Source organism: Convolutriloba macropyga, chromosome 5 (genome assembly GCF_964194025.1).
Source record: "Convolutriloba macropyga chromosome 5, txConMacr16.3, whole genome shotgun sequence".
Classification (NCBI taxonomy): Eukaryota; Metazoa; Xenacoelomorpha; order Acoela; family Convolutidae; genus Convolutriloba; species Convolutriloba macropyga.
Genome location: NC_134472.1, coordinates 64802290 through 64827867, shown reverse-complemented (window position 1 = coordinate 64827867; position 25578 = coordinate 64802290). Strand labels below are relative to the sequence as shown.

At 34.7% G+C, this 25578-nt stretch overlaps 1 protein-coding gene across 3 annotated transcripts; it reads right to left on the bottom strand.

Moving 5' to 3' along the window:
- Positions 1-3129: 3129 nt before the first annotated feature.
- LOC142340164 (phospholipid scramblase 1-like) lies at positions 3130-22726 on the bottom strand. 3 transcript variants are annotated; one of them, XR_012759054.1, is made up of 9 exons: positions 22481-22726; positions 19849-20039; positions 11279-11480; positions 9878-10032; positions 9196-9326; positions 7939-8077; positions 5240-5377; positions 3739-3875; positions 3130-3410 (listed from the first exon to the last, which is right to left on the bottom strand). XR_012759054.1 is itself a non-coding variant. In XM_075390669.1 (8 exons), exons 2-8 carry the CDS (start codon positions 19909-19911, stop codon positions 3831-3833), a joined length of 873 nt encoding a protein of 290 aa, XP_075246784.1. In that variant the 5' UTR covers positions 19912-20039; positions 22481-22726; the 3' UTR covers positions 3664-3830. The 3 variants fall into 3 exon arrangements, 2 of the variants coding, with proteins under 2 accessions (XP_075246784.1, XP_075246785.1); XM_075390669.1 differs by lacking the exon at positions 3130-3410 and having other exon boundaries at positions 3664-3875; XM_075390670.1 differs by lacking the exons at positions 3130-3410; positions 19849-20039; positions 22481-22726 and adding an exon at positions 15740-16005 and having other exon boundaries at positions 3664-3875.
- Positions 22727-25578: the final 2852 nt, after the last annotated feature.

Below are 25578 nucleotides of genomic sequence, written 5' to 3'. Positions count from 1 at the left end.
CGCTCCACCGTCTGCCCCCTGACTGAAATGGATCTGTTCGGTCTTGCAAATACCAGAAATAAGTCCGTTTACTCAGGCTCAAACCCCGTCGTTGATCTGTTCTGTCTGGCGCCTACTTGATTTGTGCGTTTGGTGCGGCCCACACCCAGTTTTTGGTCGGTTTGATCTGGCCCATACCCAACCGTCGGTCTGTTTGTCTGGCTCATACACAATCTTCGGCCTGTTCGATCTGGCCCATATTTAAAATTGTGCCTGGTCTATACATATTTCCTAGTTGCGACCCGAGAAAAAAATCAGTCTGTTCGCCCTTTTGGAGAGGTATTTTTTGAGAACTTTAGCTCTAATCAGCGCCAAACAAACTATATGGACTAATCAAAGCCCAAGGCGTCCAGGTCAATACTGTTGTCAGTCCTCTACAAAAAAAAATATTTGAACCCTGAAATGATCATTTTTTGTTAGCATTAGTCGATCTTTAGCAATTCGCAACATAAAGATAGACGATTAACCATACATTGAATTTCCATTACCGAATACTGTTGTTCTTTGATTGGATGGTTTTTGTGTTAGAAAAAAGTCAAAACGGTGTAAGTTGATTTTTGGGCCTAAAATTTGAAACGCATTATTTATCATTCTCTCAGTCTAATTCTACATGTTTATGTAGTTCTTGCCAAGGGTAACCAAAGTCTCTTCAGTCTGGCCCAGGGTTGGTCTTGGGTCTGATCGGTCTGGCCAGGTTCGGCTTTTGGTCTGTTCGGTCTTGCCCAAGGTTGGTCTTGAGTCTGCTCTGTCTTGCCTAGGGTCGGCCGCGGGTCTGTTCGGTCCTGACCGGGGTTGGTCTTTGTCCTGTTTGGTCTGGCCCAGTGGTGACAAAATCTGTTGGTCTGGCCCACACCTGAATTTGGGTCTCTTTGTCTGGCCCCTATGTTTAGGGTCGAGGACTTCACCTTGGGTAATATTCACCAGTTACCGTATTAGCCAGTATTAATGAACTGCTGTGTTAGTTTTATGGTCTCTTAATGATGAGTAATAGTCACTTTGTTTTTTAGTCACTCTGTTTTAACGGACACAAAAAGCTCACCTGCATCTAACCTAATTCTCTTTTTTTCTCTAACAAAACAACGTCATTGCTTATAAATAAGTTACAATCATCCGCGGTATAGATGAGCTACTAATGGCACGAACAGCGGACAACATTGCATTTTTTTAAATTTTTTCTTTAAAAAGCAGTCAAACGAAAATTTGAATTGGTACGCTGACATAAAGAGGTAGGACAGTTTTGATCATGGAAACATTAAAGGGTTTTGATACAAAATATATCTATATACACAATTTATTCAATTTAGGGATAGAACATTGAGGAAAAGAAACATCAAAAGATTTGTGGTGAAGTTATCAGAGTACATAAAACAAACTTTGTCCGGACTTAGGTCCCAGACTAGACCAAAATCAAGTATGTCCAGACCGAAGATGACAAAAATACTTTGGAAATTTCGAAATCAACCACGAAAAACGAGAAACTTCGAAAAACGCTCGAGATTCTGGATATGAACGCTTGTAAGTCAGGTGAACACAATAAAGTCTGGACATTTTTGTCATTTTCCCCCTCTGGGACAGCCTGGACATAGTCAGTTTCTATTTGGAACCTCCGTCTATTGGGTTAATTTTTCTCTGTAAACTTATTGTCATGTTAGATCTGAAAAAAAAAATCCGCAATTCTTTCATTTGAACTAAACAAAGCTAATGAGCTGATTGATATCCATGTTACCCAGGTCTAGGTACAGACTTATGAAAAGACAATGCTCGACCCAAATGTGCTATGAAAAGACCATACTCGACTCATTTGAGCTAAGAAAAAATATTAGCTGGACTTTAAAACATTCTGGACTTTAGCTCGACTAAGATTTTTCGCAAAAGACTTTAGCTGGACCCAAAATTTTACAAAAGACTTAAACGCGACCCAATATTTGGGCTGGACTTAAGCTCGACGCAATGTTTGCGAACAAAGTCGAGTTCAATTCTTTTCATGGGCCCATCATTGTTCTTTTCATAAGTCTGCTTTTTTTTGCCATTACTATTCTCCGTGCAATATTGCATATAATGTAGTCAGCGTGTATGCTCCTTATTTTTTTTACAACTCAGAAGAACCACTAATCCCTCAAAAACTTCATGATTTTTTTTAAAAAAGATAGTTCATAATTTTGGAGGGGAAAACAAACTGAATAACGCCGAAATTTTGTCATGGCTAATGTCACTAGGACCAATACACTTAAGCTAGCAGGTTTCATTGAATCAAGTAGTGTGTTAATGTACTTGAGCTTCCATAACTTAAAATTATCTTAAGATTGACAAAGATTTTAAGGCTTTTGGCAGTTTTCCAACTGTTTCTCAAGTTGGAGTGCTCTGGTGCAAGGCTATTTAGTCTTGCTTCGGCTCTTCTTCTGTATGTATAGAAGTAGAAAAAAAAAATGAAAATTTTTGGATTTCGGAAACAATAGACTTATGAAAAGACTAATGGTGGACCCATGAAAAGACCTTTACTCGACTTTGTTGGTTTTGAAATGACTAATGGGGGACTCATGAAATGACCTTAGCTGGACTTTGTCCGTTATGAAAAGACTTAAACTCGACCCATGAAAAGATATTAGCTCGACTTTAACTAGGAAGCTCGACCGTGTAATCATAGTATTGCCCCCCCCCCCCCCCCCTACTAGACTTTTAATGTCTTTTCATAAGTTGAGCCTAGGCCTGGGTAATTAGTTGCATTAATTGCAGCAAACAAATTTTTTCAGTTTTTCAAAATCTTTCTGGTCGTATACATGATTGCTTAGAGGAAAAATAAGAGTAGTGTAAAGATGTGATTGTTTCAAAATCTTATCTTACCATTGTCAGATAAAAGAAATGGTTGTTTGTATTGAGCTTTTTTTTCCTTATTTTTTTATCACGATTGTTATGGTCAAGATCGAGGTCAAATTGCTATGGTCAAGATCGAGGTCAAATTATTATGGTCAAGATCGAGGTCAAATTGTTATGGTCAAGATCGAGGTCAAATTGTTATGGACAAGATCGAGGTCAAATTTTTATGGTCAAGATCGAGGTCAAATTGTTATGGTCAAGATCGAGGTCAAATTGTTATGGTCAAGATCGAGGTCAAATTGTCATGGTCAAAATCGAGGTCAAAATTTTATAGTCAAGATCGAGGTCAAAATCGCTCCTAGATATTTGATTGCCTGGAACATCAATTTGAAAAAAAAACATCAAAGGTGAAAACATTTAAAGCGTAGATTTAAGTATAGGTTACGAGACTCTGCTTGAAGCCCTGAGATGTTCTGGCGTTTATCGGGAACCGGATGGCAGATCCAAATGTGAAGCCAGATTTTTCGGAGTGACTTCTGCAGGGTGACGTAACCTTGCTTAAAACACGCAACTCGCAAGTTTGAAAATGACGAAAATTCAAGGAAGTGAACTTCTGGCTGTGCCTAAAGGATTTTCACAGCAATATAGGGATCTCTTCCGTTTGTGCCCCCATTTCTATCGCCCCGGAGCACGTGCCATACTTTTACATGATGATTTACTATGTAATAGCACGTGCTCTGTGACTGGGGAACATAACGTACTGGTGCGGGGGGGGGGGTCACAAACGGAAAAGATTCCAATATAGCAATTTACTTTTTGGCACTGCAGACTTTTGGCACTGGAATTTTAAAACTTGCACGTGCGTGTTTTAACCAATTTTCGTACAAGGCATCTGAAGTTTTACATCTTTCTCTGTTTTGTTGCAGTTGAAAGTGGTCGATGGTTCATCTTCGTCAATCTTTCGACAGTTTGCTCGTTTATGAGTTTCGATTGTTACTCTCGTTCTCGAAAAACATGAAGTCCTGAAACAGCAAATTCATTATAAATTTTTTAAATTATTATAAAGTATATTGGATCTATTAGTGGGCATGTAAGGCTCCCGTGCTATTTTTCACATGATAAGGTGCTATATAGCTACAAATAAATTGAATTTGAGGCATAAAAATGGGGGAGTAGCTTCATTATAATTTAAAATCCGACAACGCTAAATGATGTGCATTTGAAAAGAGTACATTTGTTACATAAATTAAGCAAATCAATTTTTCTGGTAAATGTTTAAGAAAAAATATATCGCTTCCAATAGTCACACATAATTCATATTATTAGACAGTAGGAGAGATAGGGGGAATCACGGAGAACCAAGAGCTAGGATACGACAGTTCCCAAAAATTTGTTTTGAATAACTTCATCATCAAAGAAATATTTTAAATTTGAATAACAAAAAATCTTGGTTTCCCCGGAGGTTGGTGGCAGAGCGCTGATTTTTTTAAGATAACATTCTGTTTTTCAAGATGGCCTGTACTCTGTTCATGTCACATTTTACGCTGGCCAGTCTTGTTTTTTTAGTAGAATTTACTGCATGAGAAATAATATGTTCAGCTTCACTCACGCCAACAATGTTTGTTTTATATGTGATTCGAACTTATGCTTGGGTACTTACATCTACGCGTGGTTACGAACATTTATTTTGCGTAGCTCATTAATATATCGTATGTATACTGCTGTTGTTATTAACATGCGACAAAAGTATGACATTAATCTGCTCAGACTTAATTTTGGTTTATGAGTAATTTTCAAACTACACTTCCTCACTGGTGCTATAATTTAATTCTTAATTTATTTTTCATAGTTTTTGCGACTTATTATGTCTTGCCATGACACGGTTAATTTTTTGCTAGTTATTTTAATAAAATCTTGTTTCGTGATACCCATTCAAACATCTTGCAAGTTTGTAAAAATCCTGATATTTTCAAACCAAGTACCATATCAAGATCTTGGCATGATTTATCACCTCTTTAGTATGTTCTTTGTCAACCCTAGTTTAGAAGACCGAACAAAAACGACATAAAATTTCTAAGAAATCAACGGTATGTTTGGTTTCAAAGAAAACTTTGTTGAGTTCCATTTGCTTGGTATTGTAAAGTTTCGAACGTAAAATATTATATTCAGTGTCATCGTTTTCAAACGTTTTTAAAAAACAAACATCAACGATATGATACCAACGAAAAAATCGGTCTTTTGTCGTTTTTGGCCGGAAAAAGACGACGATGCCGACGATTTTTTTTTTAAAAAAAGCGAAACATCTCAACTAGGGAAGTTTATCAATTTTAGGCTCGCTGGATTATTAATTCCAGATTCAGTGTTTCTCGTTTTTAGGTGAACTTACAATGAGGAATACTGCGCCAATCATGATGGCCTTCATCTTCACATCGAGGTCAAGTGGGAACTGGATTCCGAAGTTATCTGCATCCGTGAAGTACTCTTTGATCAGTCCGCTGAACTGCTTCGCAATCTTACCAATCACCTGTAATTTACTGACAGTTCATAAAATTTTGATGCAGCTTTTCAAAGATGTGCGAGATCTATCAAGTGCGATGGGTATGTGAGATACCTAAAATATTTTACAAAAGTCTCGGTGAACTGGATATACATTGGCAAAATCTTGATGAGCCAGACTTTCATAATTAAGAAAAAAAATTAATATCCTCTATTACATATAAGATTAAAATGCAATTGTTACGGATTCAATGTACAGACAAGAATATATCATTATGTAATTATATCATTTTAATATAATTATTTAGAGAATTTTACTTTACAAAAGTAAAATCGGGCTTAAAATTTCCATAAAAAAGTGTGCAAAACTTTCCATAAAAATTCTGGATAATTTAAAAAAAATGAAAACATTTCTACCTAATTAGTTCCCATTATCTTTAATTTATTATAGCATCGATAACTGTGCCCTACCAAATTTTTATGGAGAAAACTCATAGCACTAATTTAACTTAATAATTTTTGGTTTCCTTGTGAATTTTGTCTCGCTTTTAACCCTGAATAGTAGTGACTTCTAATCATTATTAATGAGATCAAAATTCTTTTCAATATTGTCTAAGGAGCTTCATGATAAGCTAAAAAAGATGAAAAATTTGTCTGAAAATTCTCGTTAACTTGAATAGTTTTTATTTAAAAATACATCAACTAGAATAGTGAAGGAATTTGGAAATTTTTGGTAACTAGTTGTATTTTAGCCAAACTTCTTAAACATTTAAAGAATGTGGTAAACTCGTTATAATCATTTTCGTTCTTCAGGATACTTTTTATTGACAAAAAATGGCGGTGCAAGATTATAAAACTTTGAACAGATTTGAAAACCTGCCACTTTAATCTAAAAAATGTTTCGTGAACTCCACCACTAATCCATGTTTGGTTAAGTAATCCCTTAAACATGATTGAACTGAAAAAATTGTCTTTGATTTAGCAAGGTATATAAATAGCTTCAATCAAATTAGTTTGAAATACAAAACCAAACGTATTCTTATAATTTGGCGACTTATATACGTCTTGAAAGCGTCAGAAAATAATGATGAAGATCCATTCTATGTGAGCAGTAGGCAAAACAATTGGCCGGGCATTTACTGCTCTCAGCTCCTGAGATTTTTTTTCTGAAATGAGGTTGTCAATATCTAGTTCTCGACTCTTGCAATTTGATCAAATTGAACTAAGCACCAAATCACGTGTTTCTTGCCTCTTTGAAAGACGCGCAAATTGCATGCATTTATCCGTTAATCGCGGTTAAAAACAGTATTTTTTTCAAACTAGTTGGTTAGGCTAATGAAAATCTATTAGCGGCGAACAGAAATTACAGATACTCAAATAACCAAAATTTCGTCATCCATCCGATATTATTGATGTCTATTACTTCACCTGTCCGACAAATACACGCTATTATTTCGGTGTCCATACTAATAATTTTTATTTCTAAAGCGTTCTCTAGATCTTCAGTTATTAGCAGAGAGTAACACAATCAAAAAGCAGGTATTATCATAATGTAAAAATTATCAAATCAAAATGGAGCCGAGTTATCGATTAACCTGAAGAGGACAATGGTAATAGTTCCCTAATGTTAATAAACATCATTTTTGAGATTACGACAGTAATAACGCATGCTATTGTAAAAAAAAATGGCGAGAACAGAGTTACACAGACTCGTGAACTGGAACTCAAATGGCGTTATGTGACCCCTCGAGATTTTTTCCGTATTTACTAGACGTCAATGCATCATTCTATCAATACGATAGGCAAATGTGGCTATAAATAGCGAGAGCTGATTAATTTGCTTACGGAAAGCTGTGAAACTTTTAGAAAAGTCTTTTGTATTTTAAATACCAGTTTTACAATGAAGTGTTTCAGGAACAAAAATATTCAATTTTACAATTAACATGTGATGTCTTGTACTACACAAAAAAACCAAGTTTGAAGACGGACCAAAAAGCGTTAAAAACACATTTATAAGCCGCATGTGTTTCAAAACTGATGCAACTGCATATGCTTCTTGTTTTCAAAATTTTTGTATTTGTCGCTTTTGAGTTCAAAAACTGTTTTCTTTTGTTTTCAGCCTATGTCTTTCGAATTCTGGAATAATTTAGAATAAAGAATTTTTATGGCTGACGACCAAACGGGGTTCTCTTAACAATTTTTATCTCATTACCCAGGCCGATGAATCTTGCGAAATTATTTATGATGAGCGATAACTAGCGTTGACAAGTCAGAAAATTCACCGCAATTTTCTAACATAAATTTGCGGTGAATGTGTTGAATTGTGCGTTTTGAAGCGTAGATCTACATAATTTTGCGTTTATAGGCGTAGATCATACATAATTTTGCGTTTCTAAGCGTATATCTTACTTACATAATTTTGCGTTGAAAATATAATGAAAAATTTTCGCTCATTTTTGATGAGACTCGAGCATGATAACTTTTCTGTCGTTTCAAAAGATTCTGAGTACACCTTGACCTAGGTTGAACTAAACTATAGACCTATGTAAAGAAGTGAAATTTATACAGGTTTCTCTGCATGATGTTTACCTCGCCATCGGGTGTCCTGACGAGGAACTCTTGTTCGCAACACCATGCACCCTGACACACACAGCAGGGACCATTCACCATCAACACCTTCTGTCCATCCGCATCTCTGATCGAGAATTTGGGGTGCCACGGACTGCACCTGCAAACAAACCCACCCAGTTAAACAAAACTAAATACATTTTGCCAAGACCCATTTTATAAACTCAATTTATAACCAAAAAGTATAACCATACAGACATTAAAATTTTTAACAACCGATTTCAGCATTCATAAATCGTACAAGAGTGATAAATATCCATTTTTCGGTGAAATTGAAATCTTACATTTGAAAGACTAATGTCGATATTTCCTCTTTTAAACAAAGATAAATTTTAAATGTCAAATTTTGAGATGTATTTGGCGTTGTAAATACTTAGCTAAGTTAGCGTTGTAAGTACTTATTTGTCAGCAAGCGTTGAAAATTTGAAATATATGCAATTATCTTGCAATTTGTACATATCGTGATGTTGCTGTTGAAAGTTTTTCGATAATCTAGTGAACACATTTTGAAATTCATTTCTTTGGCATAATTTTTGAAGTAGACCGAAAGTCTATTTTGATTGCGTAATTTTGAGTTGGGCCGTGTTATTTTAAAAGGCTGAAAGAGATCAACCTAATGTATATTGTGCATTCTTGACATAGCTTGACAAGAAGCTCTATTTGTTATATATTCAATACATTCTTGGCTAGAGAAATGAAGCCTTTAGAAACAAGAAAGAACATGAAATTTATCTACAGAAGATGTTTATATTGGAGACCGCTAGTCAAGTTAGTGTAATAGTTAGAACACTAGGATTGCAACTGGTAGGTTTTGGTTCGAAACTCTTTTCATAAGTCATTTAAAAAACTCATTCTTTATGAAGACTGTAAATTAGGGACTGATTCCCCCAGGAGAACTTGAAAACCCTCTTTTCTGAATTATGGCCTCAATGCACAACCCCTACCGAACTCCAAGTCTCAAACAGTACTAGGCAAGTCTAAATGCAAGTCTTACATCGTTTTTCAGGACTGGGTAAGTTTTAATTCTTACAAGTCTGGCTAGTCTTGGCCAAGACTTTCGCAACACTTGCAACTTTATTCCCAAGTCACAATAAACCTTTCGAAAAAATTCGCGCACAAATTTTGGATATTGACAAATTTTGCAACTTGCCGCGATTTTGGCATTTATAAATCGTACAAGAGTGATAAATATTCATTTTTACAGATTAACAGACTTACTCCTGCCTCACGAATCCGATGAGTTGTCCAGGTGGAGACTCGATGCTCACTTCGTACGCACAGCAAGAGCATCCAGCCAGCCAAGAGAACCCAGCACAACACTTGAAGTCCCGCTGCACTTTTATAACCTCCTGAACAGAAAATAAAAAAGAGCTCTCGATTGAGAATAAGAGAAATGCAAAATGGATTTAAGCAAACAAATGTTGAAAGCTTCTGCAAAAAAAGTTATTTGTATTTATATCTATCTTTGTAATGTTTCCCAGCCTAGTATTTATACTCATAATCCACCCTTAAAAACAGAGATTAAAAACCCACACTTTGACCTCGACCTAGAAAAGAGCCGAAAAAGTCTAGTAGAGAGGTCAATAATGACTAAGCCTAGGCCTCGTAGAGCTTAGAAGTTAAAGTTGAGTCAAAATCTGGGTTCATGGGTCAAACAAAAGTCTTTCAAAGGCGAATTAGTCCGTTCTTTTTTGCTCTCCAAACTTCTTTTAAGTTATACTAACTTAAACGATATTATCTCAATTGGGATATTAAAGACCCCCCTTAGAATTATAGCCCCCATCCCCTTCGTACGTCCATATTTGGCAAGGACATTGTGCTTGCGTTTCGCCAGGTACCTCCGCCTGGGGTTATGTCTATGAACTCTAGGGGGGGGGGGGGGTTGTAATGAGGTACTGACTTGTCCGAGATTGTCAGTGATGTGTATGATGAACCCCCTAGTAGGACCACAGCACTGTCTCATACAGAGGTCACTGTCCTCCATTGCATAGTAGACCTGCTGTCCCAGGGTATTCTTCAACACGTACCTGTTCTTAGTCTCCCATCCAGTGAACGCTGAAACACGTCATCATTCAAAAAAAATTGAACAATAAATTATTTGAAATGTAGAATAAAATCAAAATAGTCTGGGTCTCGACTTATGAAAAGATTTTAGCTCGAATTCACTAGGGTACTCAACTCTGTAATAAATATTGCCCCCACTATAATTATAATGTCTCTTTATAAGTTGAAGTCAGGACTAAGGGCAAATGCCGCCAAAAGTTTATCGAATTCCAGAAGGAACAAATACAGCTTTCTGAGCGTAAAACTTGTTTTTCTGAATTTATTAACTCAATTCATTTACTGAGAACAGACCAGTGCATACAAGCCTCTCATAACAATACGTATATCGACAAAATTTTGAGTTGTGTGACCTCAATTTTACGATTACTTGTGAAGAACTCAAGAATTAACGAATTAAATCGGGATGACTTTCTAAATTGTTGCCTCGCTAGCGGGCAAAGTAAAAATAAAATGTCGGAGTAAGATAAAACTAATGAAAGTCTAAAAAGTTCTTTTCTCCATGAAAAGTATACTCACAAAAGAAATTGTATCATAGATGGTCGAGCACAAGCATAAATCAATTTAAAGTAAAACTAATGGAGAGTTTTCACGTAAATCGCAGAAAACCTTTCCCACCTGAAGAATCGTACAACAATTGAAATAGACTTACAAACCAGTCCTGAAGAAAGAATTACAATTAATAAATTAATTTGATCACTTTTCACCGTGAACAAAACTTACGCTGACATAATTCAAACATTTAATTGCGTTTTATTTAAATTTTATATATGAAATTAACAGCAGGTCCGAGCTCGAAAACCGGGACGTTGTTTGAAAACATAAAAGAGGCACAAAAGTTTTGGAGACGTTTTAGACTGAATATTTGTTGATGATAATGACTTGTGAAAACTGAGTTTCCGTAAGAAGACTATATCGACACAGTGGAGCGAAATTTGACACACCCCTGCCAGGACATAAAAGGGCGTGATTTTTCATAACTAAACTTAGGATACGATAGCATGATCTTGTTAGGCAAAGAATTCATGACATTTCGCGGGAGTTCTAGACAAGATGCTTTTAATGTACAAGTTACCCAATTTCTTGACACACATGCAAGGACCTTGCTATTACTTACATACAGCGTGCATAGCGCGCAGAAGCAACGACTTTGGCTTTTTATAAAACGTATAATAGCAAGATCTTATCGAGACATCTCAAGCTCCCTTTCAGTAACCCCCTCATCAAGACAGCAACTGACCTTCGAGTAGCTCCACCACCTGGTGGATCAGAATCTGGTCCACCTGTGTCAAGTATTCCAGTCCTGGAGGACATCCGGGGATTCCCTGTGGCTTGTCCATCCAGCATGAATTGGTCACAGCTCCAGGCCCAGTTGTCTTTCGTGATCCGGGAGGTCCTTGGTTCGCAGGTTGCATTGCACCCTGATTGTTGGGAGGACCGTTCTAAGTGTAACAAAAGTGCAGACAAAGTTTGGCAGTCCTAATACAAGAAAATTTCCGAGTTGTATTTAAGAAATTTGTTAAAACTGCGCTGAAAGATGCGCAAAAATGACGCTGAAATGGGCTGAAAAAGGTTTAGTTATGAGGAGTTCAGTTCAATCAAAGCATACAGCCTCGACTGGGGTTCCCAGACGAAAATCATCTCTGATCAGACCACTCCAGGCTGAAATGACCTCTGATCAGACTCAACCGTGCTCAAAATTTTATCTGCGCTGCAAGCGCGCTCAAATCAAATCTTCAAAATTGTTGCTAGTGACAATGAAATTCCAAATTTTAAAAAACTCTTTGTAGTTGTATGAAGTTGGTGTATGTTTCTGGCTAACTAGTCGAACTTTGACTGCATTCAATTAAAAAAAGTCTTAATCGATCGACAATTGTTTAAAATTACTTGTAAAGGGAATCGACAAATGCTACAATTGCTCCCAATTGGACTCGGTAACCATTATGGCCAACAGATTCCAGATGAGTCCCTGATAAGAACGTTGCTATGTTATTGCTTCTTGAAAGAACCATCATCTCTTTGTCGCACAATTACCAAAAAAATGTTAAATAAAAATTGCGCATGAAATTGTTTCTGATAAGACCCACTTGAACTCAAATTCGCTTCTGATCAAAAAATTTAACGTGGCATGGCCAAGTCATTTCGAGCGCAGAAGTAACATGAGTGTCATCAGAGGTCAAGTATGTCTGTGGCATTAGCCTCTGGGCGCATTGAGCGCAAGTGAGTCATTTCAAGAGCACAAAAGTGGCGTGAAAATTTTGCTGACTATCAACCATGTAACACTTGTTGCTGATATTGACTTGTGCAAACTAAGTTTCCGTACAAAGGCTAAATGTAAAGTTTTCTAAGAGTTTTCCCTTCTCAAGAACTATTCGTCGTTCATTTTTTATACATAAATTTGAGTTAAAAAAAATGCTCAGCTTCGTGTACGCCCAAATGGAAAAATCGAATCATGCTGAACTTTGCCTTTGGAAATTGTTGATTGTTAAAGTCAATAGCAACGATAGCAATTTACAAAACTAAAAACCTTTCGGTTCCGAAAACAGAAATACTTATACTGGTAGATGCAGTAGTAGAAGACTTGATTTAACCACCTGATAAGAAGAGGTCAGGAAAACACAGGTCTGAAAAGATTTCAAAGTTGACCATGAAATTACAAGATTACAAAATTACTCAAATTTACGAGATTTGAAAATAAGATCTACATGAGGGACATAGATATTTAATTGATCACGTGCACGAGAAACTAATCTCAGATTTAGCAGTTTTCTGAGGAAATTTTGAAGCTGCACTTTATAAGTTTCATTCGGACACAGAATTAAAAAGTTTGAAAGAATGAAAAATGATTGTCCGTTTAGAATTTTCTTTGGAATAAGATGAACTCATATACTGGGTTCTTGTGCTTTTAAGGACCTCAGATATGATTTTACCAAAACAATTGAACAAAGACAAAAAAAATTTCCAGTTCCAATTCATTCAACAAGAGAAGTTCAAATCTCATTCGATAAGTTTTAAAGATATAGGCAGGCAGTTGGAGCCTTGCAACAAATAGTTGCTGTTGTTTTTAATCCTTTGAAAAACAGTTTTCCCATCAGTTGAATGTGCGTTATATCTGGATTTCAAGTCTGAGCAACATATATCAAAAATTATAACACAAAAAATGATAATAGATTCGTCTTCACTCTGCCCAGCAGACCATTGGTACTTCAAATAAAAACAGGTACTACAAGTTTGCCTCCAAAAAATACAATCACCTCTGGTTTCTAGTAACTTAAAATGAATATGAGGTTTCCCATTTAAATCAACATTTCAAAAGTAAGGTCTGATATAATTTAATTAGGATTAATACTTTTTTCATCATTAGTCAGTTCACCATTTGAAAGAAATCGAAAACGAAATAAAACAAAATTGAAGGTTAGATAGTTGTCTGCGCGTCATTTGCTAAATAAATCCAAAACTCTCTTGCAATTTTTCAAAAGAAATGTGAGACTAAAAAACAACTTTCGTGTCGTTAGAGAAACAATAGCAATTGCAATACTCTGGAAATGAAATTAATTAGTTTTTGTAAATGAGAAAAAAAAGGCCGAGATCAATTTCGTGCGGCGTTCCACTGGACCTGTTGGTCATGTTTGACAATTTTCAATTTATTTGAACAAGTTGCATTCTATCAACCAAAATAAAAAACAAATACGCCTAAAATATGAACATCCAGTCTAGAAGTAGCTATTTTTGGCGACAAATTAACGTCCTCTGTTTCGATAGTTTCCATAATGTCTAGATATTATACAAGGGCCATTATATTCTTATCACAATTTGTTCACAGCTCGAATAAGAAAAAGACTAGATGTTCAATTCTTTAATGATTGGTTGTGAAGAGGTTTTGCCTGTTAATTAAATTTTGTTGCACTTTTAGATAAAAGAATTGCTCCAAATCTAAGAAGTGTAGAGAAAGGATCTAGATGGGTAAAAAGTTTCCAATGTTCGTCTTTCACACTTTCTTGTGTATTGGAGTTACATAACAACATTTCAGTACTACAAGACCTTCTATAAGCTGTGAAAAGATTTGAGCAAATGAAGTCCGAACTTGCTTACTTTTGCAAAGCTGCTCTAAAAAAGCTGCTCTTATCTGACGACAAGACGGAAGATTTCTGTATTTTAATACATAGGGAATAAACAAAAAAAGTGCAGACTTTTTCTCTGTGGCAGCAATCCCCAATCTTTATTCCTTTGACTAGTAAAGACATTTTTTGTTTCATCATCATCAGTTTTAATTTTGGAGCGAAAAATGCAGGGATTCCACTGAAGATTTTTGTAGACATTAGGTGATAATCAAGAACTGCAGTTATGCGGAAATTAGGTGATTACCAAATATAACATATAAAAGGGCTAATTCGAAAGTCAATAGGTTCTATAAAGTAGTCAAAGGTACCTAAGAGTCATTTGAGATGCAAATGGGTTGTTATAACGACATGCATAATGTATCGTTTTTTCGATGTTTTGCATCTCTTTTGTTGTATCTGGTGTCATCACGGTCAATAATTTCGTCTTTTAAAAATTAGGAGCGAAAAATTTGTGACGGTTTAGTAAGGTAACCTATCATTGGTTTTAATGTAAAGTGGAAGAATTGGAGTTAAACCGAATTCTAAAGTGTTCAGAATTCTCAAACTCCGGTCAATTTTCTATTGCAATTGTAAGATTTTTTTCTACGAAACCAATTGATATAGTCGTTTGGTCATATTGTTTTTAGGGTGTCAGGACAATTTACCCAATGCCATTATACCCAATGCAAAAATACCCAAGGCCATTATAACCAATGCCAATATACCCAATGCCATTATGCCCAATGTGCTTTGATATTTTTGTTCAATAATCCGACTACACATTAGCAGTCGCTATCACTCGTATGTTTTAACATTCTTAATGGCCGTGGCTATGCCTCAGCGGACCGCAGGACTTGATATGAAACTATCACAACCGAACATGCGATTAAATTATTATAATTAATGGCCATGGCCATGCCTCAGCGGCCCGTGGGACTTGATATGAAACTATCACAACCGAACATGGGATTAAAATATCCACTTGTTAAATCATACGTGTAAGAGTTATTTTCTGCTAATTAGTACTCGGATTATGGAACGAAAATATCAATGTGAATTGGGTATAATGGCATTGGGTATTTTGGCATTGGGTATAATGGCATCGGGTATTTTGGCATTGGGTATAATAGCATTGGGTAAATTGTCATGTAACCGTTTTTATCTAGTGGTATTAACAATACCTTTAGTGTTTTAGTTGGTATTCGCCCAATTTGCACACAGTTTTAGTACAGAATTTTCATCTAATGGCTACAAAAAAATTTTTTGCCTAATTGAGTTTTTGCCTAATGCCATACGCCCCCAAACATTTGCACATTCGCCGCTTGAAAATCCGAGTTTTTTTGTGGTTAAAATCTATTACAACCTTATTTTACCCGCTTCTTTTTCTTCTCCCAGCCCATTTGCTACCAAACAAAATAAACTTATTACGCAAATGCGCCTGAAATACGTAGGGAAATCTCGAAAAATATCCTATTTTCCAATTTTTACGAACAAGAACTCAAAGTCTAGGCAAAAATTCACTCCTTCCCCAACCCCCCCCCCCAGGAGGAAATTATCCAAAACATATATGAAATCGCACTGGTTTGTTTTGCCATACTAACTTCATCACTTGTCAATCTTTCGTAGCCTCTGTCTTTTGCATTGAACCTCATTTCTACTTTCCGTCGTGAAAAAAGGCAGAAGTATCAAAATATAACATAATCGTCTGGTCACTTCAAAAAGGCGAATGAGTTAAGTTATTTGCCGAGCCAAATATAAGAAAGGAAGATAAGGAAACCGCGCGTATTTAATATTTTCATAAGCAATTTGTACAACCAATTTGCTCAGACGATAAAACTATTGAGGTATTTCAGACAACTTGAAGGTCCTCACGACTTGTTGACCACTGTTTCCGTCTTATTCAAAACATCTGTAGTTAGCAAACACGCCGTAGTCACAAAACTTAATATTCTGTCGGATAGTTAATAGTAGTAATAGATTCATCTGCGTATAGACTTTATAAGTGTTATAATAATTTTAAATCTATGGGCTAAGTACGGTTGAACCAAAGAAAAAAATACAAGATAAGCAAAAGAATGAAAATTCTCATTAAAACTGAATGATATAATAATTGATGGCTATAACTTCCACAACACGATCAAACAAAACCATGGATAAAGAATTGGGTTGTTACGCTTTATAATTATTTCTTTCAAATAGGCTCTCTTTATAATTTCATAGGAACAACTTGTGATAGGAAAAAAATGAACAGCATAGCATTATCGACAAAAGTTTGAACGTCAGCTGTGAGTCAAATGAGATAAAATCTTTTAAATATTTAGGAAAAATCTGCTGGACAAAATTTTGTGATAAACTGCATTAATTTGTTATTTTGCTCTTTATCTAATTTAGTTTTCCTTCGCAAATATAAAAACAACTGACTACAATGAATAGAAAACTTAGAATTGTTCGAATACAACGGAAACTTGAAACGTCCCAGTTTCCAAAAATCATCATAACTGTCTTTTCAACAATTGAACCCTCCACTTTCTAAACAAAAATATTTTTATTTGAAAGCAAAAATTTAAAGTTGATTTCAAAAATAAGCGATTGATGTAATTTGAAACAACCCTAGTCGAGAATGGAGGGTTATCTTGTAGGAATTTGGCAGATTCTGGCAAATTCTTACAAGCCGATGCGGCTTCTGCCAAAAATTTCTGACAGATTCCTACAAGAAAACCATTTTCCTGTCAGATTCCTACAAGGTACCAATTTTTCTGTCAGATTTCTACAAGATAACCAATCTTTTGTGGGTCTTGCATGAAATCTAATATCTGTCGGATTAACAGAAGATAATATGCTTTTTTGGAATAACTTCAAATCTGATTCTTCACTGGGATTTCATTAATTTAAGTTGACTGTCCAACAACATGACGCTAACTGAACTTGTAATATGTTTTTGCATTGATTAATAAAAAGAAATGGTAAGAAAATGCTTTCGCTGTAATTATTTGTATTTCACTGAGGCGCAATTAGTAGTCATGTATTCTACGTGAAAAATAAACAAATGAAAATTTTGAATAAGTAACTCACTAAATCATCATATCAAGCAGTTTTTCACCAAGCACTGTTTATCAATTTTTAAATTTTTTCGTGCTCTTTTATTTGATCGACACAGCAAGTCTACTGGATATAACTCTCAATGGAAAAAAATTGAGCAGATCAGATTTTATCAAGCAATTGAAATGCAGCTCAACCGGAACTCATCCCTTGCCGTTGATCAGAATCTAAGAATATAACATTTCCTGTCAGAATAATCTCGATACTAACACAAAAGGTATTTTTAAAATACTGATAATTTTTGTTTAAAAATTAGTCTATTTTTCAACCAATAGAACAAATGAGAGTTTTCTTAGCCGGGCACCTCATTCAATCAGCGTTTAATCAGCTCACCAAAAATCATTACCAGAGAAGCTCCTTTTGATATTAATCGGCCAGAGTTTTTTTTTTAAAATATTATCGCGTTTAAATTTTTTTTATGTAAGTTTCTGGCAAAATTTCAAATCAGTTTTCAATTATTGACAAAATAATATCTCTTTTCAATTTTCTTTATATTTGAGCACAATTGAACATTTTTACAGCTCATTTTGTTTCATTGTCCAATTATCACAATATTGACCGCTCCAAACGAAAGATTGCATAGACGGGAAAATAGCGTTAAAAAGCGTATCTGATAATGTTAATATTTATCGTTGAATAATTTATGCTTTTGGGCTGAGAAACAACTCTCTCGCAAAATTTAGAAGAGTTTGTTGTGATTTTTGCCAATGTTTGTCTTTTTTTCCGTTGTTGTACAACTTATACCTGATAATGATTGGTCTCGATTTTTTCTCCAAGACGAAGCATAATTGAATTTGTTTAAAGAGCTCAGTTTGTAACTAGTTGTTTTAATGTCTTTCCATTCAACTTTTAAAAAACAAATTGCCACCTGGGTCTTTTTGATTTCAATTTTGCCACCATGTAACTGAATCACTCCAACAAGAAATCTGAACTACTTTTAATGATCCAAACAATATTTTCTCGGTTGGTTATATGTTTTGGCAGATGACTTCGGCCTCTTAGTTTCATAAAAAATCGCCATATTTTCCATACTGTTCATTTTTTGGGTTTGTTTTTGTTGTAGTTTCTAGGTAGTCATTTTTTAAGAAGGACGCCTTGATCCAGATGAGAAGCAACTGTTGATTTACACTTCCTGTAGATAACATCAATCAATTTTTGTGCCTTGAACAATGTGGTGTCAAAAATTATTTTGTGAAGTTTTGGCTTCTCTCTCCATTTTTTGTTATTTTGTAGTCTCTTTAATAACAGGCTTAACTGGCCTTCTAAGGTGTCGCAACTTCATCTACTTTTCTTTGTAGATTTCATAAAATGACAACTTCATCTACTACGAGATTTTATAAAATTATTGAGATTTTAATTGATTGCATATTTTGAAGGATTTTTGTTTTCGTTTAAAATTATAGCATTAATGGCAGGGTAACTTGGCTTTGAAATATGGGGCAATTGAACATTTTTAACGCTCTTAGTGACAAGTTTTGGTTTTAGCGGCTTCAATATGATTTTTGCGCAGGGTTTAATAAAACTTTTTAATTTTGGCAGCATTTTTCGTTTTGTAATCGTATGGTGTACACTGGATAAGGACGGGTCTCAATTGCTTCCTATGGAGATATAATGGACATTTTAATGATTTCATTTAACATTTAGTGGTATTAATCTATTTGAATATAATTGCTAGCAGAAATAGAAACAGATTTTTGAACTTCTCAGCTTTCTGATCTTTTTTGTCGACCTGTTACCCACTTGCATTGATGACAGGTCCCATATAATTTCTAATGAAGTATGAGTTAATTTGTTTTGCTTAGATTTTGTCTGACGCGGGTTTGGTTTCGAGTTTGACATCGAGTTTTTGTCGTAAATACTGTTTGTTATTTGATTTTTATTATTGTTTCTTCCAGTAGTCCTATTAACAACAAGTTTCTTCCGCCCTCTAGCGTGATATTACCGCATTCTATTAATGGCATATTGAACGATATGTATGATTTTGAAAATGTCTATCTCTTTATCATTTGCGTGCGCACATTACCGAGCCTCCTTTTTGCCATTTAGGACCAAATTCAAATTCTCTAATGCATTACAGAATAGCTATACCTAAATCATGACAATCCATTTTGGTTCAGGATTCAGCTAAATACAATATCACTATATTAAAACATGGTGTCTTGCAAAAAATTGCGGAACTGGGCTGAATTTGTAAGTTAGGTTATTATTAATGTGAAATTGGTGAGTCTCCACGAAAAAACTACTTACCACTCTTAATAACTACTGACTGATCTTTTCTTTGTAAAAAATTAATTGCCAATCTTAAGAACTACGTCCCAATCGAAACTTAGTTTAGTAACAAAAAACTGCTTACCAATCTTAAAAACTACTTACCATTCTTATACCTTATCAAAAACAACTACTTACAAATCTTAAAACTCCTTACCAATCTTAATGCATGGTAAGGTACATATTATGAAAGCTAGTTAAAATGAATCAATAGCCTACTTTTGCAAAAATAAGGTAAGTAAAAATTTTGAGGGCAAAATCAGCCAATATTTGGTATGTAGGTTAACTTCTTCAGTGTCGTGTGGTTTTGCCTGACATATTATATCTAACCATTTCAACTTACAGCTGTGCCTGGCGGAGGGGGTGGAGGCGGAGGTTGGCTTATTTGTTGAACACTATCTCCCATCGTATTGACCAATCAAAGAACACCAAGTGACGTCACTGATATCTCGTTAGAATATCCAATTCTTCAGTTTTTCTGCAGCAGATCACAAATTGCTTTACGTCGTTGCTCGTCAGAAAGTCAACATTCAGCTGAAACAAATTGCAAAGTGCGATGACAAGAGGAATTATGAGGCAGAAAGTTTACTGCTTTTGATGGGAGACGACAGAATAGAAAAATTTTGATCTCGAGTTAACGAAGAGAATAAAACATATAGCTGGATGGGTTTACAGATGGGTTTACCCTCAGTTACGATGTATTGTGTTTTAAACGTCATTTCGGCAGAACAGATGAAATAGAAAATAAATAAATTCAGAAGTGCCAAGATGCCAGCGACTATGATAACCACTAGCGGAAATGGTTATCAATTGTTCCTCAACACCAATTAAAAAAAAATTGACGAAAAAAATCAAGGAGCTTGTTTTTTTTTCTATGGTTGACCTCAAATATGCTGAAAATCAATCATTGAACAGTCGACATAAAGACAGGATGAGACAAATGTTCATTTGATATGAGATAACTAAAAGTTTTGAATATTGTGGTTTTTGCTTTCGGTTACCTCGGAATTGAGGAAAATTAATCAGATTCCTTAGTTATGCCGAGTCAATACAAAATGGGTTTTCAAAAATTATAGCATCAAATTATTAACATTTTTAGAATTAAGTTTTTGGGGAACATTTTCAATTATTTTTGAGCTTTTTTACTACCTAATAGCATGGCTACAAAATCATTCCCCTGACTTTGAAAAAATTTTTTAAAAAATGATGATAAACAGAAAACGCGATCAATTGCCAGTTAGAGTCTAAATCTACTTTTTCTCCCAGCCTTGATACATAGCACATTAATAGAAGGTTAGCACCTTCTTTTCTTCTTAAACTTCTGGCGAAATTTTTCTTCTCAAACTTCTTTCAAGATTTTTCTTCTTAATTTTTTTTCTTAAACTTCTGGCAATATTTTTAGCAATTTTGCTTAGTCGAAATATGAAAAATATGGAAATGAAATAATTGCTTCTCTTTATCAATATGAGCTCCTAGCACAAGCTTTAAAATATACCCTGCCTACGGTGTCGGGGCAATTTACCCAATGTCATTAGAGCCAACCTGCCATTTTAAGAACAACTATTCAGCCGACTAAATAAATTATCGCCCGTGGGAATTGATATGGTAATATCACAAGCAAACATTTCATCATATTGTCCGCTTAAATCTGTTAAATTATCACTGTTTTTGGACTGCTAATTTGCAATTGGATTAATGAACAAAATGATTGAACTATAATGGCATTGGCCAAATAAAACCGCGTAGTTTGTCATGCAAGAGCTGCTTTAAACTATATTTTAAAAAAAATTGATATGCAATGCAACAAGTCAAATATACTTAATGGAGTAGCGGAACTAATTTGAAAACTATGCGAACAAAAATAGTTCTAGGACCACTGGCCAAAAATTTAAAATGATACTTATGCTCATTCACGCTAAAAACAATGTCAGTATACGAAATATCGAACGGGTTAATCTTGACTTTTTTAAGCCTAAAATTTAAATAAAAATTATACAATTTGTTATATGAACTTACGTCGTAGATAAATTAATTTTTACAATAACATGAATGAATTATGCAATGCAAGGTTTAATGAGATAAAAAAATATCAATAATCAGTTTCTAGCTACAAAACAGATTGGGCGGTGGTGAACTACAAAACGTTTCCAAAAGAGGAAAATTTGAGTTTGATTACCTAATCTCTATTGTGAGACAAACTGTTTGCTTATTTTCTCCGTGAGGTCTCGTCTCCTACACTTTTAGTTGGTTTATATCAATTCTCAGTTAACTTCAGTCGACGAAATTTTAGTAAAACTTGACAATACAACTGTTTTTACACTTATATCGGGAATCAAAACAAATTTCGATACTTTCAATCTCTTCTCTTTGAAGATTTCCACTCACAGTTGAAAAAAAAATTTTTTTGTGAATATTCAAACAATGAAAAATGATTTGTTGTTATTCCAAACGAAAAACTATACATGAATATTTATCACAGGTGTAAATTTTTCACAAAACAAACATATTTTTTCTTTCAAGAATACAACATTTGCACCTAGAATACCTATAGAACACAAATTGGTCTGACCATCGCACGAGAAAAAATTAGAAAATCAAAAAATTACCTTACTATGAGTTGACAAAACAATTTTAACTACTGCATAATAATTGTCGGCTGTCTGAAAATCGACGAAGAGCTCGTTAAACGTTGACATCAAACTGTTCATCGGTTAAAAAATATCGTTTGCTCATATAACGGGTAACAAAAACAAGTTGACTACAAAAATTCTGTGATAATTTGACCTAAAACGTCAGTTTAATGAAGCGTTAATTTAAAGTTTATTTAAAACTTGTTAAGTTTTAAACTATTAAACTGTTTCAGACATTGGGAGACGCTTTAAGATATTGGAAGCACTCTGTTTATTCTAAATAATTTCACCTATTACCAGAACGTGTGAAATCTATTTCAATCATGTGAAAAAGAATATACGTACCGTCTTTTACGCGTTCGAAAGTCGTTCACGTTTCAGTCAAGCTTCTGGGCAAAATATTCTCTTTTGATTTGTTTTCCAAAACAATTGACGGAGGAATTCAAAATCACTGCAGCCGGGTTTAAACTAGACAATGGAGTAAATTGTTGATTTGTTTGTTTAGAATTAAATGGCCGCTTTGAACCCACTATTGTGGTTACTTTTATCTAAAGCAGTCAAAAACGCGCACGTAGTGCAATACGAAATAAACCAAGTTATTAATAATTAATAACTAATTAATTATTAAATCGTTACTGCGTTTGTGCGATTTCGTTTTATTCTTTTTAAACGCGTTTTAGTTTTTATCAAAAAGAGAATTTTACTATTCAAAACAGCTTCCTGAAATAGCAAGCAGCTGAATTTGCTTCCCAAAACTAATGAAAGTAACTCAGTTTTATTATCTGCTTTTCCTCAAACTTTTGGGAAGTTTTCCTTCGAAACGTAACGGGGCCAATTTTATGTTCGACGGATGAAACAGCAGCAACGCAAACGCACCTTTATTAATGCATTAATTATAATTTGTACGCATGTCTTCAAATTTGAATACAAAAAATTCGAAACCTTTTTGTCTGTGACTTCAGCAAAGTTAAAACCAACTATAAAAACATAACTGGTTGGTTGGTTATTAAAGTCAGTTTGAACTGAATTTTAAGATTACTAATTGCTCTGAAACGAAGAGACCCTTAGACGAGTTTAGTAGTCCTTCAAGTGCTTAGTGTGATGAAGCTACCGGAAAGGCCGTAGCTTAAGCTTAAAAGGTCGTTTTACAGAGTTTTTGAGCCCAAAATGTTGCAATTTTTCATGTTTTTTTGTCATTTTTCGAAATTTTTGTTGGATGAGTCTAAAATTGAGGCTGGATAAAGTTGATGAAAGTCTTCTTAAAGACATAAGTAATTTTTTAAACCTTTTTAAGAGCTCCATGTATTGGTACTCCAAACAAAAACATGCAAAATTATACAAATTTTCACAATTTTTTTTTCATTTTTGACTTTTTTTCAGCCCTGGTGTCAAGGAACCTCTTCTAGGTTCAATAATAGGTTACTGCATAGTTTCTAGTGGTAATGGATTTGTTTTCAACTTTTTAACATCACAAATTCGCATTTTTTTAACATAAATTGTAACTTAATTTGTAAATTTGTAATTTTCGACAGAACTTTCTTTTCTAGCTTTTCTTTGAACCTTTTCTAATTTTTTTGTTTTCAGGTTTCAGCCTCAGGAGGTTTTTCCGGCTCTCAAAAATTGTAAGGTTTTCCCAACCTCAAGAGCCAGGGAACCACCTCTAGGGTCTTATGATAAGTTACTGCATATTTCTATATTTAGTGGATTGTTTTCCAAGATTTGAATACCACTAAATAAAACATTTAAAAAATTACATTTTTTACAAGCTTTTTTAAAAAAAGTTTTGAAATTTTTCTGATTTTGCCAGGCATTAGGGGCCAAGGAACCTCCTACAAGGTTTGATAATAAGCTGCTGCGTTTTTTCTAGAGTTAAGGGAATGGTTATCAATATTTTAATATTTCGAGTTTAAGCAATTTTTTGATAAAATTTGAATTTTTTTTCAATTTATCAGAAAACTTTTGTCATTTTCCAAGTTTATGGATCTTTATGAGTCACTGAAACCATTGACGGCTTGAACTTGGGATACTATATAAACCGTTTAGACAATGAAATTGTTTTGAAGATATTAAAAACAGCAATTTTAGAACGATTTTGTTAAAATTTGCAATTGGTTTAGAACGATTTTGTTAAAAGTTGCAATTGGTTTTGAACTTTTTAAATAATATTGTTCTTTTCTGAGTTTATCGATCATTACTGGATTACTGGTAAACTTTTTAAAACGTTCTGATGGGCTAAAAGACAGAACTCCATAGACAAAAATCAAAAATGGTTAGAACATTTTTTTCACTGCGAAATCTGGAAATATTTTTTTAAGTTTTGCACTTTTCTTATTTGTTCTATATGATTTAATTACTAACAAGGCTAGAAAAATAGAAGTTGCAATCGAAGCTCATCATAGAAATTTTTCCTTCCTCTCTCTTTCTTTCTCCCTCTTTCCATTGGTTGCGTTTTTTATTTCTCTTTCTTGTTCACGTTTTCTCTCTCGCTCACACTAACTCTATCGATCATTAACTCTTTTGTTGATGTCGCACTTCAGTTGCTTTTAAGTGGCGTGGTGCCATCAACTATTACCCCCATTAACACTGAGTTAAAAACATATAAACGTTTTTCATTTAAATCACACCTTACTTAACTAGCATTTTTTAGGAAATCATTGTTAAAAGCTCTCAAACGAAGTTTGTAGCAATTATCTTAGTCCTGTTGGTCTTTTTAATGCGATTTTTCGCTCGATCTGTTTTTTTCTGACCATTTGACTTTTTATCCTCAAAAACGTCATAAAGAGGTAGCGCCCAGTGGGCAATAAGTTTTCTTAGAGCTTTTCAGCTCACTAGTCTCCAACTATGCATTCACAGGAACTGCTTTGGAGACTTATACTTATGATGTGAAGGAGGATTAATAGAATTTGACCCCCCCCCCCCACACCAATCTCGCCCCCACATCAGACCCCCCCCCCCTCCAATCCGCATCCCTTAACATCCCCCCGTTTCAACCACGCCCCTTCAATTAAGCTAAAGTTAGCTGCACTAAACCTTGGTTGGCTTCTGACAAAGCTAAGCGCTCGCCGGTCGTTTGAGAAAAATTCGCCCGACGTTAGCCGTTTATGTTGACACTATACTATATAAGCAGAGCTCTCTTGTAAAATACTTTTTGTCAATTTCTGATGAAGCCGAAACTATTCCTTACAAACCATTTTTTGGAAAATTGAGGCAGTCTCGTAGCAATTAAGAGATGAAAATTAAAATGAAACTTTGTTTCCTTTCCCCGCTACAAAACTGGTTTCCTTTGTTTCCTTTCACCCCGATTAATTGAAATCGCGATATGAAATACCATATCATTTCGTCCCTCAATCATTTCGCACGGCAAATTAGCAGTTGTCCTTCCAAAGGTGCTTTCTCATTAAGTGTATAATTGATCCACCCAATCTAGGGGGAGAACTATATGC

Bases quoted from the DNA above. Each gene is read 5' to 3' on its own strand.
- LOC142340164 (XM_075390669.1), bottom strand. From the start codon at position 19,911: ATGGGAGATAGTGTTCAACAAATAAGCCAACCTCCGCCTCCACCCCCT. The intron at 11,481-19,848 runs GTAAGTTGAAAT...TGTTACACTTAG, and splicing joins CCCCTCCGCCAGGCACAGCT to AACGGTCCTCCCAACAATCA. The intron at 5,378-7,938 runs GTAAACATCATG...AGTAAATTACAG, and splicing joins TCAGGACACCCGATGGCGAG to GTGATTGGTAAGATTGCGAA.